Source organism: Ornithorhynchus anatinus, chromosome 2 (assembly GCF_004115215.2).
Source record: "Ornithorhynchus anatinus isolate Pmale09 chromosome 2, mOrnAna1.pri.v4, whole genome shotgun sequence".
Classification (NCBI taxonomy): Eukaryota; Metazoa; Chordata; class Mammalia; order Monotremata; family Ornithorhynchidae; genus Ornithorhynchus; species Ornithorhynchus anatinus.
The window spans coordinates 162,377,448-162,395,339 of record NC_041729.1 but is presented as its reverse complement, the minus strand read 5'-3'; the positions used below and the strand labels follow the sequence as shown (position 1 = coordinate 162,395,339).

The 17,892-nt window shown below is 47.1% G+C and overlaps 1 protein-coding gene and 1 pseudogene across 1 annotated transcript in view; one reads left to right on the top strand and one right to left on the bottom strand.

Annotated features, from left to right (window-relative positions):
- Nucleotides 1-510: 510 nt before the first annotated feature.
- LOC114809850 lies at nt 511-668 on the top strand (annotated as a pseudogene).
- A 6,216-nt stretch (nt 669-6,884) lies between these two features.
- ITPR2 (inositol 1,4,5-trisphosphate receptor type 2) overlaps nt 6,885-17,892 on the bottom strand; it is a 428,831-nt gene continuing 417,823 nt past the window's right edge. Inside the window, exons 56-57 of the mRNA XM_029057432.2 lie at nt 9,516-9,677; nt 6,885-7,216 (exon numbers count right to left, since the gene is read on the bottom strand). Coding sequence (XP_028913265.1) covers nt 7,130-7,216; nt 9,516-9,677 — 249 coding nt within the window. The 3' untranslated portion in view covers nt 6,885-7,129. The remainder of the gene's footprint in view (nt 7,217-9,515; nt 9,678-17,892) is intronic.

The window sequence follows — 17,892 nt, the reverse complement described above, 5'->3', positions numbered from 1 at the left end:
AGCAGTAAAAAGCTGCAGCAGTAATAAGCAGCGTGGTCTAGTGGATAGAGTCTGGGCCTGGGAGTCAGAAGGGCCTACGTTCTAATCCCAGCTCTATCACCTGTCTTTTGTGTAACCTTGGGCAAGTCCCTTCACTTCTCTGGGCCTCAGTTACCTCATCTGGAAAATGGGGATGAAGAGTGTGAGCCCCATGTGGGATAGGGACTGTGTCCAACCTGATTAGTTTTTATCCACCCCAGCCCTTAGAACAGTGCTTGCCTTATAGTAAGCGCTTAACAAGTACCATAATTATTATTAGTAGTAGACAAATCATCAAGGAAATCAGAAGTACATCGCGTGGAAAGTTTGTTCACGTGCACACAAGAGTTTCTTCTGCATTTACATTGCGTGGCATCCAGACGGATGTGCAGAGTGGGAAAAAAGTCCCTTAATCCTGCCATCACTTTCTATCCAAAATGGGAAGTGAAAAAACACACTCGGATGAGTCAACTGTCCTGGGTTTCATTCTTTGTAGCTTCTTGGCTTTTGGGCTAAGATGAAGTGTAGCGTCTGTTATTATCAGTTTGATAACTGATAATGTCCTCTATCTGTTAGGGAAGCAGCGTGGCCTGGTAGAAAGAGCATTGGCCTGGGAGTCGGAGGACCTGGGTTCTAATCCCGGATCTACTGTTGTCAGTCGTGTGACCTTGGGCAAGTCACTTCAGTTCTCTATGTCTCAGGTTCTGATTTTATGAGAGCAAAATGGAGATAGAGAATCCTCCCCATTCTATTGACTCTCTAGGCATTAATTTGAGTCCTCATCCCCAAACACTGCCCCTATCATTTCCATAGCCCTGAGGTGGATGTCCTTCGGTCAATCAATCAATTGGATTTACTGAGTGCTGACTATGTGCAAAGCACTGTCCTAAGCGCTTGGGAGAATACAACACAACAGAGTTGGCGTTGGTAGACACTTTCCTTGTCCACAGTGAACTTACAGTCTAGACGGGGGAGACAGACATGAAAACACATAAAATAAAAGACAGATATGGACAAAAGTGCTGTGGGGCTGAGGAAGGAGGGAAAAAGGAGGACGAATCCAATGCAAGAGTGACACAGAAGGGAGTGAGAGAAGAGGAAATGAGAGTTTATTTGGGGGAAGGCTTCCTGGGGGAGATGAGCTTTTAATAAGGCTTTGAAGGTGGGGAGAGTGATTATCTGTCTTACCTGAGGAAGGTGAGTGTTCCAGGCTGGAGGAAGGATGTGGGAGAGAGGTAGGAGGTGAGATAGACAAGATGGAGGTACAGTTAGAAGGTTGGCATTAAAGGAGTGATGAGTGAGGGCTACACTACAGTAGGAAAGCAGGGAAGTAAGATAGGAGGAGGTGAGCTGATTGAGTGCTTTAAAGCCGAACGTGTAAGGAGTTTCTCTTTGATGTAAAGGTGGATGGGCTACTACTGGAGGTTCTTGAGAAGTTTGGAAACGTGGACTGAAGAGTTTTGTAGAAATATGATCAGGGCACATGGAGTTGGGAGAAACAGAAGGCAGGAGCTTCCATCTAGAAGCTTCCCAACTTGGTTGTAAACTAGAGCACAACTCTACTGTCCTCTCCCAAGCACTTACTAATGATAATTATGGTATTTGTTAGGTGCTTACTATATGTCAAGCACTGTACTAAATGCTGGGGTGGATAGAAGCAAATCAGGTTGGAAACAGTACCTGTCCCACATGGGGCTCACAATCTTAATCCCTTTTTACCCAGATGAGGTAACTGAGGCCCAGAAAAGTGAACTGACTTGCCCAAGGTCACACAACAGACAAGTGGTTGAGCCAGAATTAGAACCCGTGACCTTCTGACTCTCAGCCCTGTGCTCTATCCACTACGCCATGCTTCTCTATACAGAATAAGGAATCAATAAATACTTTGCACTCCATCCAAACCGCCAACACGTTAGTACAATCGCTCATCCTATCCTGACTGGATTAATGCATCAGCTCCTTTCTGCCCTAACAACCTCCTGTCTCTCCCCACTTCAGGCTAAAGTTCACTCTGCTGTCGGGATTATCTTTCTATAGAAACGTTCTGGGCATGTCACCTCCCCTCCTCAAAAATCTCCAGTGGTTGCCTAACAACCTCCGTATCAAATAAAAACTTCTCACTATTGGCTTCAAAGCTCTCCATCACCTTGCCCCCTGTTACCTCATCTCCCTTCTCTCCTCCTACATCCTAGCTGGCGCATTCTCCTCCTCTGTTGCCGCTAACCTCCTCACGGTGCCTCCTTCTTGCCTGTCTCACCATCGACCCCTGACCCACACCCTCCTCAAATCCCCCAAACAATCACACTTCCCCCCTTCAAAGCCCTACTGAAGGCTCAGCTTCTCCAAGAGGCCTTCCAGAATAAGCCCCCCTTTTCCTCAGCTCCCTCTGCCCTCCACGTTGCCCCGACTCGCTCCCTTAGCTCTACCTCCCTCCCCTGCCACAACAGTTGCGTATGTATATACATATTATAATTCCATTTATTTATATAATAATGCCTGTTTACTTGTTTTGACATGTATATATCTATAATTCTATTTATTTCTATTGATGCCTGTTTACTTATTTTGATGTCTGTCTCCCCCATCTTAGACTGTGTGGGCAGGGATTGTCTCTATTGCTGAATTGTACTTTCCAAGCGTTTACATAATAAGTGCACAATAAATTTGATTGAATGAATGAATACTCCTCGTGACTTATTGATTGAATTTAGCCATTTCTTTGTTCAACCTACTAGTATTTTCATTCCTCTGGCAACAGGTTCCATGAACTTACCTCCCCTTGTAAGAAAGAGTGCTTCATCTAGATTGTAAGCACATTGTGGGCAGGAAACATACCTCCCAACTCTGTTTTAATATACTTTCCAGAGTGCTCGGTACATTTTTCAGCACACAGTAAGCACTCAATAAATACGATAGATTGATTGATTCCGCTGATAGGTTTTAATTCAACCACCTTCAACTTCAGTCCCTCTTTCCATCGGGTTGGGATGAGGTAATGAATAATTACAAGTTTCAGCTTGCTCAGATCCTTCGTGATTTTAAAGAAGTCAGGGAATCTGTGTGGCCTAAGAGAAAGAGCACGGGCCTGGGAATCAGAGAACCTGGGAACTGGGAAGCTCCACCAGTTGCCTGCCGCAACCTTGGGCAAGTCACTTCATTTCTCTTACGTTACCAAGCTAAGTCACTTAACTTCTAGGTCATGTGTTCTAATTAGTGCTCTGCCAATTGTCTGCTGTGTGGCCTTGGGCAAGTCCCTTCACTTCTCGGTGCCTCAGTTACCTCATCTGTAAAATGGGGATTAAGACTGGAAGCCCTATGCGGGACAGGGACTGTATCTAACCCGATTTGCTTGTATCCACTCCAGTGCTTAGTACAGTGCCTGGCACATAGTGAGCACTTAACAAATACCATTACTATTATTATTATTATTCTCTCTGCCTCACTCTCCTCAATGGGGGTTCAAGACCTGGTCTTCCTCCTACATAGACTGTGAGCCCCATGTGGGATAGGGACTGTGTCCGATCTGACTAGCTTGTATTTATCTCTGGGCTTAGAACAGTGCTTACATGTAGTAAGCACTTTAAAAATATAATAATAATAAATAAATTATGTCTCTTCAGCCTGTCGGATGGAAGAGTCATCAGACTCAGCCTGCACACTTCACTCCTCTAATACCAAGCTTCTCATCTCGTCTATCTCTCTGATGACCCCTCTCCCAAGTCCTTCCTCTGGCTTGGAACAGCCTCCCTTCTTAAATCTGACGTACAATTCCTCTCCCTCCACGCCCCCAACCCCGCTTCAAAGACTTACTGAAGGCACATCTCCTCCAAGAAGACTTCCCTGACTAAGCCCTCTTTTCCTTTTCCTCCACTCCTTCTGCATCACCCTAATTTGCTTCCTTTATTCATCCCCACTTCTAGTTACACATATATCCATATTTATTTATATTAATGTCTGTTTCCTCCATAATAATAATAATAATTGTGGTATTTGTTAGCTATTTACTATGTGCTAGGTACTGAATTGAGCACTGGGGTGGTAAACTCTGGGAGTGGAAAGTCTGCTGAGACACTGGTCGTCCTTTGGTCCCAAGACGATGTTGTCCATGGGAAGATCGAAACCTGGATCATGTCTCCCCCCTAGACTGTAAACTAATTGTGAGCAGCAAATGTTTTGTTTGTGTGCCCATGGTATGGCAGTTGTTAAGCGCGACCTACGTGGACAACACTGTTCTAAGTGCTGGGGTAGTTACAGGTCAATTAAGTTGGGCACAGTCCCCGTCCCGCATGAGGCTCAGAGTCTAAGTATGAGGAAGGACAGGAGAACTGAGGCACAGAGAAGTTAAGTGACCTACCCACCGTCAAACAGCAACTGGCAGAGCCAAGATCAGAACCCAGGTCCGTGCTCTTTCCACCGGCCATGCTGCTTCTTGTGTCTATTCTACTGTAATAGTGTACTCTCCCAAGCGCTTAATACAGTACTCTGCACATGGTAAGTGTTCAATCAATATGATCGATTGATTGACAGAGAGAATCTCTAGCCTATTTTAGCACACCTGGGCCTCTGCCACCAGAGTGAACACTATCAATCGATTAATCAGTGCCATGTATTGAGCACTTACTTGGTGAGAAGTACTCAACTATGCACTCGGGAGAATACAATAGTGGCGGGAGACACAATCCCTGCCTTCGTGGAGTTTACAGTCCCATTCACCTTAGTTAAGAGGAATAGGTGTGGTGCTAGCAGGTTATGAAGTAGAATTCTTCAATAGTGGTGATGGTTCACATTAAACCATCCACACTCTCTGTCCCAACACCCACCTGCCCCCGAACCCAGATGGAGGACACAGTGTTCGGCGACTGTATCTGACAACATAGAGTTCGACAACAGGTTCCCAAGGCCAGAGAGGTAAGGCGGGAAGGACTGACTAGGCAATGACAGAAACCTCCCCGGCTCCGCCACCTGCCTGCTGCATGACCTTGGGCAAGTCACTTCAATTCTCTGGGCCTCAGTAACCTCATCTATAAAAAATGGGGATTGAAACAGTGAGCCCCATGTGGGACGGGGACCGTATCCAACCCGATTTGCTTGAGTCCAGTCCAGTGCTTAGTACAGTGCCAGGCACACAGTAAGCGCTTAACAAATACCACAGTCGTCATTATTATTACTAGACACTGCTCCGATCCCGCAAGCGATATTCAATATTTTTTATTTCATGCCTCTTTCTCTGACAGGCGAAACAAATGATCTTTCGAGAACAGCTTTCCAAACAGCGGGGCAAAGAAAAAGAAAACATGCTCTTGCTTTGCTTTCCTAATTACCTCTGATTTGGCCTACATATTTCAACAGAAAAAATACCTCCATATGGGGAAAGGGACTCAGTGACTTGAAAGCAGCTTCAGGATCTATCATTGATGGCTTTCCATTGGAATTACAAGGTACAATTTTCACAGAATTTTTCACAAACTTTTTGACCTTTCAATCCCATGTGATTTTAAGAAGAGCATAAATAAAAGTGTCCGTTTATTTTGTTCAAGACAGCATGTAGATCGAATAGTTTCTACTGGGTAATGCCACTAGGGTAGACCCTGAAAGACTTTCATCTTTATGGGTTTTTTTTATTTTTTAATCTCAATATGAGCTTTAATCGCAAACATTATTTAAAAATCAGTCCATGGGGCTTACTGTCTGCTTTCTCTCTGAACTACCTTTTAAAATCTCAGAATATAAATGACTCTGGAACACGTCTGAACAACACAGTATGTAAAATCTCCACTTGCAAACCATATTAATAAGGGACATCTGAATCCAAGATAGAGAAATCAATTGCAGTGATGCTGTCAGTGTTATACGCATAAGACCCAAAAGCATTAATCCCCAATGCCGTAAATCCATTTTGTCCCATCTATAAATAAGAAAATTGCTCAGTGACAGCTAAAATTCCAAAGCATTAACAGATTCCTTGGCAACTCTCGATTTTAGTCTCTTAACTTGGTTTGTTCTTTTTTTTCTCTTAATAATAATAATAATAAAAATAATGGCATTTGTTAAACGCTTACTATGTGCCAAGCACTGCTCTAAGTGCTAGGGTAGATACAAGGTAATTGGGTTGTCCCATATGGGGCTTACCGTCTTAATCCCCATTTTACAGATGAGGGATCTCAGGCACAGAGAAATTAAGTGACTTGCCCAAAGTCACACAGCTGACAAGTGGCAGATTACCAGGATTAGAATCCATGACCTCTGACTCCCAAGCCCGGGCTCTTACCTCTAAGGCACACTGTTTCTCGTGCTTGTAAAGAAACAGCAAGGCCTAGTGGATAGACCACTCCCTCCTCCGACTCAGAAGAACCTGGGTTCTAATCCCATCTCTGCCACTTGTCTGCTGTGTGACCTTGGGCAAGTCACTTCTCTCATCTGTAAAATGGAGATTAAGACTGTGAGTCCTTCGTGGGACAGGGACCGTATCCAATCTGATTCAACCCCAGCGTTCAGTACGGTTCCCGGCTCATAGTAAGAATTTAACAAACACCCTAAAAAACAAACTTGGTGCCTAATAAACGTTATCCCTTAGCACTATTACTGTCGGTGACCCTTTTGCATCGAAAAGACCATCAAATGACCTAAAGTCGAGGCAAATGATACACGCGCGCACACACACCCACCCACACCCACAGAGAAAACCCAGAACGAGGGAGTTGCATTTGTGTCACGATCGGGGTTCGGCCCCCAGCCCCTCCCTCCACCCTTCCGCCGCACCTCTCCCCGCTCCTTTTGGTCTTCCTCCAGGTTGAGCACAATCCCTCAGGCTTCCATAAGAAACGGGTTGGAAAACATCCGCCCCACATCCACCCCCTCCCCCGCCCCCCACCCTCTCTCCCTCCCCCCACGGCACCGCGGGCTGCGTTCTGCCCGGCCCGTGAGAAACAGTCGGAGATTGTTCTCGGCGTGAAACCACCGAAGGTCTTGGCACGGGTTGTTTTGAAGTCGGTGACAATGGGGAGCGTTGAGGGCCCGGTCAGGCCCGGCCGGGCCCCGGGTCTCCGAGGGCCGGGCCGCCGCACGGGGTGGCCGACGATGGAGGCTGGTCACGGCGGGGCCTGGCGCGGTGTCAGTGCGCTGGCATGTGATGGTTCGCGTGGCCCGGGGCCGAGCCCAGAAAACCCAGTCTCTGCTTGTTTTTCCTTTGTTCTGTCATCTGTAGAAGGGAGGCAGAGAGAGAGAATGCCAAACTAGCTCTCTTCCCCCCTTCAAAGCCCTACTGAGAGCTCACCTCCTGCAGGAGGCTTTCCCAGACTGAGCCCCCTTTTCCTCTGCTCCTCCTCCCCTCCCCATTGCCCCGACTCCCTCCCTCCGCTCTACCCACCTCCCTCACCCCGCAGCACTTGTGTATAGAGAAGCAGCGTGGCTCAGTGGAAAGAGCCCGGGCTTTGAAGTCAGAGAGGTCATGGGTTCGAATCCCGGCTCTGCCACCTGTCAGCTGTGTGACTGTGGGCAAGTCACTTAAGTTCTCTGTGTCTCAGTTCCCTCATCTGTAAAATGGGGATTAAGAGTGTGAGCCCCACGTGGGACAACCCGATTCCCCTGTGTCTACCCCAGCGCTTAGAACAGTGCTCGGCACAGATTAAGCGCTTAACAAATACCAACATTATTATTATTATTATATTTGTACATATTTATTATTCTATTCATTTTATCAATGATATGCATATATCTATCATTCTATTCATCTATTTTGATGGTACTGATGCCAGTCTACTTGTTTTGTTTCGTTTATCTATCTCCCCCCTTTCAGACTGTGAACCTGTTGTTGGGTAGTGATTGTCTCCATCTGTTGCCGAATTGTACTTTGCAAGTGCTTAGTACAGTGCTCTGCACCCAGTAAGTGCTCAATAAATACCACCAATAGAATAATTAATTAATTAGTTAAAGAAAAGGTGGGTTTCTTGGAAGAAGTTCAGCAGTACTAGCGGTTGGGTCCATTGTCCCGGTTTCTGAGGAGATTGACGTGTCCTAGCAAATTTCCAGCCAATCTCACTTCTCTTGCCTCTCAGGTCTGATGGTGGGGAAGAAGCAAAAGAATTTCTGGCCTCATGGCTTAGCTCGTGAACTCCCCAAGGCCCAGGGACCGTATCTAATTTCTGCCTCCGTGTTCTTCCCCAGCGCCTTTTTGATGGTATTTGTTAAGCACTTACTATGTGCCAGGTACTGTACTACGCACTGACATGGAATACAAGCTAAACAGGTTGGAAAGAGACCCTGCCCGCAAGGGTCTTGCAGTCTTTATCCACATTTTAGGCACAGAGAAGTGAAGTGACTGGCTCAAGGCCACCCGGTAGACAGGGAGAGGATCCGGGATTAGGACCCAGGTTCTTCTGACTCCCAGGACTGTGCTCTATCCACTAAGCCAAGCGGCTTCCCAGTGCTCTGCGGGCAGGAATCGCTTAATATCGCAGCCCGCACACCTGGCTCCTCTAACGTTATCCTTCTCACTCTACCTCGGTCTTATCTATCTCGCCACCGACCTCTTGCCCACATCCTACCTCTGGCCTGGAATGTCCTCCCTCCTCGAATCCAACAGGCAATGACTCTCTCCCCCTTCAAAGCCTTATTGAAGGCCCATCTCCTCCAAGAGGCCTTCCCTGACTAAGCCCCACCTTTCCTCTTCCCTCTCTCCCTTCAGCATCACTCTGATTTGCTCCTTTAACTCATCCCCCCTCTCAGCCCCACAGCACTTAGGTATATATTTGTCATTTATTTATTCATTAATGTCTTGTCTCCACCTCCAGGCTGTAAGCCTACTGTAGGCAGGGAGTTTGTCTGTTTATTGTTATATTGTACTCTCCCAAGGGCTTAGTACAGTGCCCTGCACACAGGAAGTGCTCAATAAATACAACTGAATGAATGAATGAATATTCCCACAATTACTACCTAAAAGACAGCATTCCCAGGGCTAATTGGGAACCAGTTTCTCTTTCCTCCAGGCAGTGTGGCTTATAGGAGACAGCCCGGTCCTGGGAGTCAGAAGGACTTGGGTTCTAATTCTGGTTCCGCCACATGTCTGCTGTGTGACCTTGGGCAGTCATTTCACTTCTCTGGTCCCCAGTTACCTCATCTGTAAAATGGGGATTAAAAGTGTGAGCCCCACATGGGACAACCTGATTACCCAGCTCTTAGAATCGTGCTTAGTACATAGAAAGCACTTAACAAATACCATTATACAAGCGCTTAGTACAACGCTCTGCACACAGTAAATATGATTGGATGAATCTGTAATTTATTTATTTCTATTAATGCCTGTTTCCCCGTCTAGACTGTAAGCCCATTGTGGGTAGGGAAAGTGTCTGTTTATTGTTCTGTTGTCCTCTCCCAGGCGCTTAAAACAGTGCTCTGCACACAGTAAGTGCTCAATCAATATGACTGAGTGAATAAATACAACTGAGTGAGTGAGCTGAGCAGCACTGGGATGGCTCCCCGGCCCTAGCAGGCCCGCTGACCTGTTCCTTGAGTTCGGCCAGCTGACTGGACAACTGCTTCACCAGGCTCATGGTGGACTCCAGCTTCTCTTGCAGGTTCCTGATTTCGTTCTGCTCGCTGTCCCCTTCGTTGCTCACGAGAGACATGGCGCGCATCCGGGGAAACCAATCCAAGTTCTTTTCCTGGGACGGACAAACACACAAACCCCCACACGCATGGTTAAGCATCGGTTCCGGTGCAAATGAGTTTCTTTCGGAAATTAGTTTATTGGAGAAGCAGTGAGGTCTAGTGGCAAGGGCCCGGTCCTATTGTTAAGGCATCTGTTTATTGTTACAATGTAATGATCACAATAATAATTTGTATTATTTGTACGGGTATTTGTTAAGCACTCACTATGTTCAAGAGAAGCAGTGTGGCTTAGTAGAAAGAGCCCGGCCTTGGGAGTCAGAAGTCGTGGGTTCTAATCCTGTCTCTGCCACTTGCCAGCTCTGTGACTTTGGGCAAGTCACTTAATTTCTCTGTGCCTCAGTTACCTGTAAGACTGTGAGCCCCACGGGGGACAACCTGATTACCTTGTATCTATCTCAGGGCTTAGAACAGTGCTTGGCACATAGTAAGCGTTTAACAAATACCATTATTATTATTATGTGCCAAGCACTGTTCTAAGCCCTGAGGTAGATATAAGGTAATCAGGTTGTCCCATGTGGGGCTCACAGTCTTAATCCCCATTTTACAGATGAGGCAACTGAGGCACAGAGAAGCGAAGTGACTTGCACAAAGTCACACAGCTGATAAATGGCAGAGCTGGGATTAGAACCCATGACCTCTGACTCCCAAGCCCACGCTCTTTCCACTAAGCCACGCTGCTTCTCTAACAAACTCTCCCAAGCACTTAATAGTGCTCTGCACACGGTAAGCACAGCCCGTTGTTGGGCAGGGATTGTCTCTGTTGCTGAATTGTACATTCCAAGCGCTCAGCACAGTGCTCTGCACACAGTAAGCGCTCAATAAATATGATTGAATGAATGCATAAATGATTGAATGAATGAATGAATTGTTATACTGTATGGTATTACTGTATCGTACTCTCTCCAGTGCTTAGCACAGAGCTCTGCACACTTTTAGCACTCAAAAAATGTGATTGACTGACTGACTGTCTGGGAGCCAGGGCTGGGTTTTAATACTGGCTCAACCCATGCCTATTTTGTGACCTTGAATAAGTCACTTAACGTTTTTGTTTTTATGGTATTTGTTGGGGGCTTACTATGTGCCAGGCGCTGGAGTAGAAACACAAGCTAATCAGGTTGGACAGAGTCCCTGTGCCACATGGGGCTCAAAGTTTTAATTCTTATTTTCCAGATGAGGTAATTTAGGCCCAGAGGAGTTAAAAGACTTGCCCAAAGTCACATAGCAGACAAGTGGGGGAGTGTAGATTACAACCTGGGTCCTTCTGACTCCCAGGCCTGGGTTTTATCCACTAAGCCATGGCTGCTTCACTTCACTTCTCTGGGCCTCAGTTCCCTCATCTGCAAAATGAGGATTTAATACCTGTGCTCCCTCATATTTAGACCGTGAGCCCCATGCAGGACCCAATTATCATAAATCTACCCCGGAAACTTAATACAGTGCATGGTACATAGAATGGACTAAACAAACACCACTGTTAAATGGTGTTAATAACGATAACAACAATACTAATAATAGTGAAAAAGAAAACCGTGGTGAGGATTTATTGGACTCCAGATGAAACAATAAAGCCAAAGGCTGCTATTAGTCAAAGAAAGGGTGGCATGCTTGGGATTGGGAACCCAGTTGGACTGTAACCTACTGGAGGATTATCTGACAGACCATGATTCTCCCCACATTCAAAACCTCACTGAAAGCCCATCTCCTCCAAGACAGCTTCTCAGACTAGGCCCCTCTTTCTTCTTCTCACTCTCCCTTCTGTGTCGCCCTAACTTGCTCCCTCTAGTCATTTATTCATTCGATCGTATTTACTGAGTACTTACTGTGTAGAGAGCACTGTACTAAGGTCTTGGAAAGAACAAATCGGTCTTCCGGACCCACAGTCCTTATGTCCATATGTGTCATTTATTTCTATTCGTGTCTGTCTCCTCTAGACTGTGAGCTCGTTGTGGGCAGGGACTGTGTCTGTTTATTGTTCTACTGAACTCTCCCAAATGCTTAATACAGTGCTCTGCACACAGTAAGTGCTTGATAAATATGATTCAATGAATGAATGAAGAGAAGGGGTGGGTAATGTCCTTCTCTTGCCCCTGTAGACTGTAAGCTCATTGAGGGCAGGGAATGTGTCTGTTATATTGTTCGATTGTACTCTCCCAAGCGCTTAGCACAATGCCCTGCACACAGTAAGTGGAGTAAATAATAATGTTGGTATTTGTTAAGGGCTTACTAGGTGCCGAGCACTGTTCTAAGCACTGGGGGAGATACAGGGTAATCAGGTTGTCCCACGTGGGGCTCATACAATTTTAATCCCCATTTTACAGATGAGGGAACTGAGGCACAGAGAAGTTAAGTGACATGCCCACAGTCACACAGCTGACAAGTGGCAGAGCCGGGAGTCGAACTCATGACCTCTGACTCCGAAGCCCGGGCTCTTTCCACTGAGCCACGCTGCTTCTCCAGTAAATATGACTGACTGACTCACTGATTATTCTCTCAGTGACTGAAAACAGTTACTCTATCAGCAGGCATTCCACAAACATCATCTACTTAATGACAGGTTCCATTTTTGAGCCTAGAGGAGAGGGACAGACTGTATTGTATTTTATCAGCCTTGATGACTGATAAAAATAATAATGATAGTAATAATAATAACAATAATAATAATAATTTCAACACTTCATACATTCAGTCATATTTATTGAGCACTTACTGGGAGCAAAGCACTTTACTAAGCACTTGGGAGAGGACAATAGAACAATAAACAGACACATTCCCTGCCCACAGCAAGCTTACATATTAGAAGGAGAGACAGGCACTAATATGAATGAATAAATATCAGATATAATAAATAAATTACAGATGGAGTCTGATGAGGTGGGACCTGATTATCACAAATCTATTTGTTAGGCGCTCACTACACGCCAGGCGTCATCCTAAGCACCTGTGTAAATACGAGATAGAGCCGCTACTTGTCTGTCGTGTGACTGTGCATAAGTAACGATAACAGTAATAACAAAAATAGCGGTATTTGTTAAGCACTTACTATGTGCCAGGCTCCGTTCTAAGCACTGGTGTGGATACAAAATCATCGGGTTGGACACAGTCCCTGTCCCACACTCACAGTCTTAATCCCCATTTTACAGATGAGGGAATGGAGGCCCAGAGAAGCTAAGCAATTTGCCCAAGGTATCACAACAGACAAGTGGCGGAGTCAGGATTAGAACCCAGGTCCTTTGGACTCCCAGGCCCGGGCTCTATCCATTAGGGGCTGGGAGCGGCAGATCCTAGTGTGAACAAGGGGGGCGGGAGCTGGGACGTCCACAGGTATTGCTAGAGAAACAGCGTGGTGTAGTCGATAGAGCCCCAAGGCCTGGGCGCCGGAAGGTCATGGGTTCTAATCCCGGCTCCACCACTTGTCCGCTGTGTGACCTCGGGCAAGTCACTTCACTTCTCTGGGTCTCGGTTACCTCATCTGTGAAATGGGGACCGAGACTCGGAACCTCATGTGGGACAGGGACTGCGTGCAGCTGGATTTGCCGTTATCCACCCCAGCCCTTAGTACAGTGCCTGGCACCCGGTTAGCGCTTAACGAATACCACAATTATTATTATTATTACTGGAGACGGCGGGGGGGGGGGGGTTAGAGAGCAGAGGAGGGAGGAAACAGATGTCTCAGCTCCAACTGTGCACTCTCTGTGCCGTCTCCCCTTCCCCACCCTAGACCTCGGGCATCTCAGGTCAGAGGGAGGAAGGGAGAGTCCAGAGGCCATGACGGGGGGCGGGGGGCGGGGGGCTGGTGTCAGCAAAAAATGGGCTTTGCTTCCTCCACCGCTGAATTTGGCTCTGCTGGGAAAGGCGTCTTCTTTTCAGATTCCCAACAGTGAGTTTCCTGCTCAAAACCCAACACTCCCAAGCTCCTCCCTGTCGGATTAAACTCCTCATCTCCCATTCCCTTCTGCGTCGCCTTGACTTGCTCCCTTTGCTCTTCCTTGCTCCCAGCCCCACACCGCTTATGTCCATATGCATCATTTATTAATTTGCACTGATGTCTGGTTCTCGCCATCTAGACTGTGAGCTCGTTGTAGGCAGGGAATGTGTCTGTTTATTGTAGTATTGTCCTCTCCCAAGTGCTTAGTACAGTGTTCTGTATGCAATAAGTGCTCGATAAATACGACTGACTGATTGAAGAGAGTGTGGCTGTGTCTCTCGGGGGCGAAAGGGATAACTCTCCCCTTAAGCAGCTTCCTTCCCTGACCAAGCCTGCTCCAATCTAAGAAGCAGTGCCCTGCACACACCTCGGTACACTTTGGGCAAGTCACTTAACTCCTCTGAGTCTCAGTTACCTCATCTGCAAAATGGGGATTAAAGACTGTGAGCCCTGTGTGGGACAACCTGATTACCCTGAATCTACCTCAGTGCTTAGAACAGGGTTTGGCACACAGTAAGCGCATAGGAAATACCATCATCATCATTATTATTACATTCATTCATTCAATCGCATTTATTGAGCGCTTGCCATGTGCAGATCACTGTACTAAGCACTTGGGAGAGTCCCACAGAACAATAATTATAATGTTGGTATTTGTTAAGCGCTTACTATGTGCCGAGCACTGTTCTAAGCGCTGGGGTAGACACAGGGGAATCAGGTCGTCCCATGTGGGGCTGACAGTCTTCATCCCCATTTTACAGATGAGGCAACTGAGGCACCGAGCAGTTAAGTGACTTGCCCACAGTCACGCAGCTGACAAGCGGCAGATCCGGGATTCAAACCCATGACCTCTGACTCCAAAGTCCATACTCTTTCCACTGCAGACATATTCCCTGCCCACAGTGAGCTTACTGATTAGAGGGGAGACAGTCACTAATAGAAATAAATAAATGAGAGCTATGGACTGATGTGGTGTGGGGCTGGGAGGGGAGATGAATAAAGGGAGCGAGGGAGATGGAGAAGGGAGTGGGAGAAGAGGAAAGGAGGGCTTAGTCAGGGAAGGCCTCTTGGAGGAAATGGGCCCTCAAATAAGGTTTTGAGGGGAGAGAGAGGAATGGTCAGTCGGATTTGAGGAGGGATGGTGTTCCAGGACGGAGGCAGGATGTGGGCGAGGGGTCGGCGGTGAAATAGATGAGGTATAGTGTTGTATTTGTTAAGTGCTCAATACATGCCAAGCACTGTACTAAGCACCTCTCAGGGTGGCACCTGGAGAGTTTCCAGTCCTCTACCAGTCTCAATTATGGGAGGGAGAGTGAAGCTGAGGTCTATCCATTCCATTCCTAGCTTGGCCAGTGGCTAGCGAGTGGCGGGCCATCTGCTATAAGTCAAAAATCACCCGCGCTGGGCAGCAGCGGCAGGGGAGAGAGTCGAGGGCGGAGAGACTCAGGTTTATTGCATGGAAGGAGGCAGTGGTAAACCGCTTCCGGATTTTTACCAAGGAAACTCTCTGGATCCACTATCAGAACGGCTGCAGATGGAAGCGGGACGTTCTGGGAGAGATGTGTCCATGGCATCACTGTGGGTCGGACACGACTCGACAGCATAAGACAACTACAACAAACTGTACAAAACACTCAGGTTGGACCAAACAAACGGTGAAGACACAGTCCCTGTCCCACGTGGGGTTCACAATCGAAGGGGGAATTCAATCCCCATTTGTTAGAGAAGGAAACCGAGGTCAGGAGAAGTCAAGTGACTTGCTCAGGATCACACAGTGCTCTTTCCACTAGGTCACATTGTTTCCCTTTACTGTTGACCGACTCAAAAAATAAATGTCATCGATTGATCGATCAGGGAAGAAAGAGAACAACTCAGCCCTCCATTCTGAGTGCCCAAAGATGAGAACACTGGCAAGACCAGCATGTGAGCACCTTATAGGTGCAGATCACGTCTCTTGCTGCTGGAATGCTTTCCCAAGTGGCTAGAGCACGGGCCTGGGAGTCAGAAGTCATGGGTTCTACTCCTGGCTCCACCATTTGTCTGCTGTGTGACTTGGGGGAAGTCACTTCACTTCTCTAGGCCTCCGTTCCCTCATCTGTAAAACGGGGATCGAGATTGTGAGCCCCACGTGGGACCGGCTCTGTGTCCAACTCGATTATCTTGTATCCACCCCAGAACTCAGTAGAGTGCCTGGCACGTAGTTAAGTGCTTAACAAATTGTTTTGCTGTCTTTCTCCCCCTTCTAGACTGTGAGCCTGTCATTGGGCAGGGATTGTCTCTATCTGTTGCCTAATTGTACATTCCAAGTGCTTAGTACAGTGCTCTGCACACAAGAAGCGCTCAATGAATACGATTGAATGAAACACCATCGTCATCATCATCATCATTTATTACAGTACAGTGCACTCAGGGGATGCTCAATAAATACCATTACCACCCTTACTACTTTTTTAACTCTTACTGCTACTATTACTATTATCACTACTAGCAGGGTGGCTCAGGGGGAAGAGCCCGGGCTTGGGAGTCAGAGGTCACGGGTTCTAATCTTGGTGCCGCCACTTGTCCGCTGTGTGACTTTGAGCCAGTCACTTCACTTCTCTGACCCTCAGTTACCTCATCTGTTAAATGGGGATTAAGACTCTGAGTCCCACGTGGGACAACCTGATCACCTTGTACCCCCACCAGTGTTTAGAACAGTGCTTCTCCATATAGAAAGCGTTTAACAAATGCCATCATTATTATTATTATTACTTCTACTACTACTAGTACCACAACTGCTGCCGAATTGTACATTCCAAGCGCTTAGTACAGTGTTCTGCACATAGTAAGCGCTCAATAAACACTACTGAATGAATGAACTGCTATTACCACGATTACTTCAACTACAGCTATTACTGCTAATATTACTTCTACATTACTACTTGTCTTATGTAGCAAGCGAGAAGCAGCGTGGCTCAGTGGAAAGAGCACGGGCTTGGGAGTCAGAGGTCATGAGCTCGAATCCAGGCTCTGCCAATTGTCAGCTGTGTGACTGTGGGCAAGTCACTTAATTTCTCTGTGCCTCAGAGACCTCATCTGTAAAATGGGGATTGACTGGGAGCCTCACGTGGGACAACCTGATGACCCTGTATCTACCCCAGTGCTTAGAACAGTGCTCGGCACATAGTAAGCGCTTAACAAATACCAACATTATTATCATTATTGTTATTATGCCGACGAGTCGTCTCCGACCCACGGCAACACCACGGACGCATCTCTCCCCGAATGCCCCGCTCTCCATCTGTAATCTTTCCGGTAGTGGATCCTGAGAGTTTTCTTGGGAAAAATAAGGAAGCGGTTGACCATTGCCTCCTTCCGTGCAGCAAACCCGAGTCTCCGCCCTCAACTCTCTCCCAGGCCACTGCCGCCCAGCACGGGGAGGTTTTGACTTGTAGCCGATGGCCTGCCGCTCGCTAGCCACTGGCCAAGCTAGGAATGGAAGGGGTTGGCGGCCTCTGCTTGACTCTCCCTCCTGTAATCGTGACGGAAAGAGTACCGGAAACTCTCCAGGTGCAACCCTGAGAGGAGTATGAATAATAAGTAATTTACATTATTCAATGTAAGGATATGTACACAATATACCTCTATGTACTACAAGTGGAGGGAGCGTGGCTCAGTAGAAAGAGCACGGGCTTGGGAGTCAGAGGCCTTGGGTTCTACTCCCGGCTCCACCACTTGTCAGCTGTGTGACTGTGGGCAAGTCACTTCACTTCTCTGGGCCTCAGTGGGGATTGTAAAATGGGGATTAAGACTGTGAGCCCCACGTGGGACAACCTGATTACCCTGTATCTAGCCCAGCGCTTAGAACAGTGCTCTGCACATAGTAAGTGCTTAACAAATACCAACCTTATTACTATTACTCCAGCAAGATGGCCCAGTGGATAAAGCCCGGGCCTGGGAGTCCCAAGGACCTGGGGTCTAATCCCGGCTCCACCGCTGTCCGCTATGTGACCTTGGGATAGTTCCTTCGTTTCTCTGTGCCTCAGTTACCTCATCTGTAAAATGAAGATTAAGACTGAGCCCCATGTGGGGCAGGGGCTGTGCCCAACCAGATTTATTTGCATCCACCCCAGCGCTTAGTAATAATAATGATAATGTTGGTATTGCCAAGTACTGTTCTAAGCCCTGGGTAGATAGAAGGTGATCAGGTTGTCCCACGTGGGGCTCACAGTCTTAATCCACATTTTACAGATGAGGTAACTGAGGCCCAGAGAAGTGAAGTGACTTGCCCAAAGTCACATACC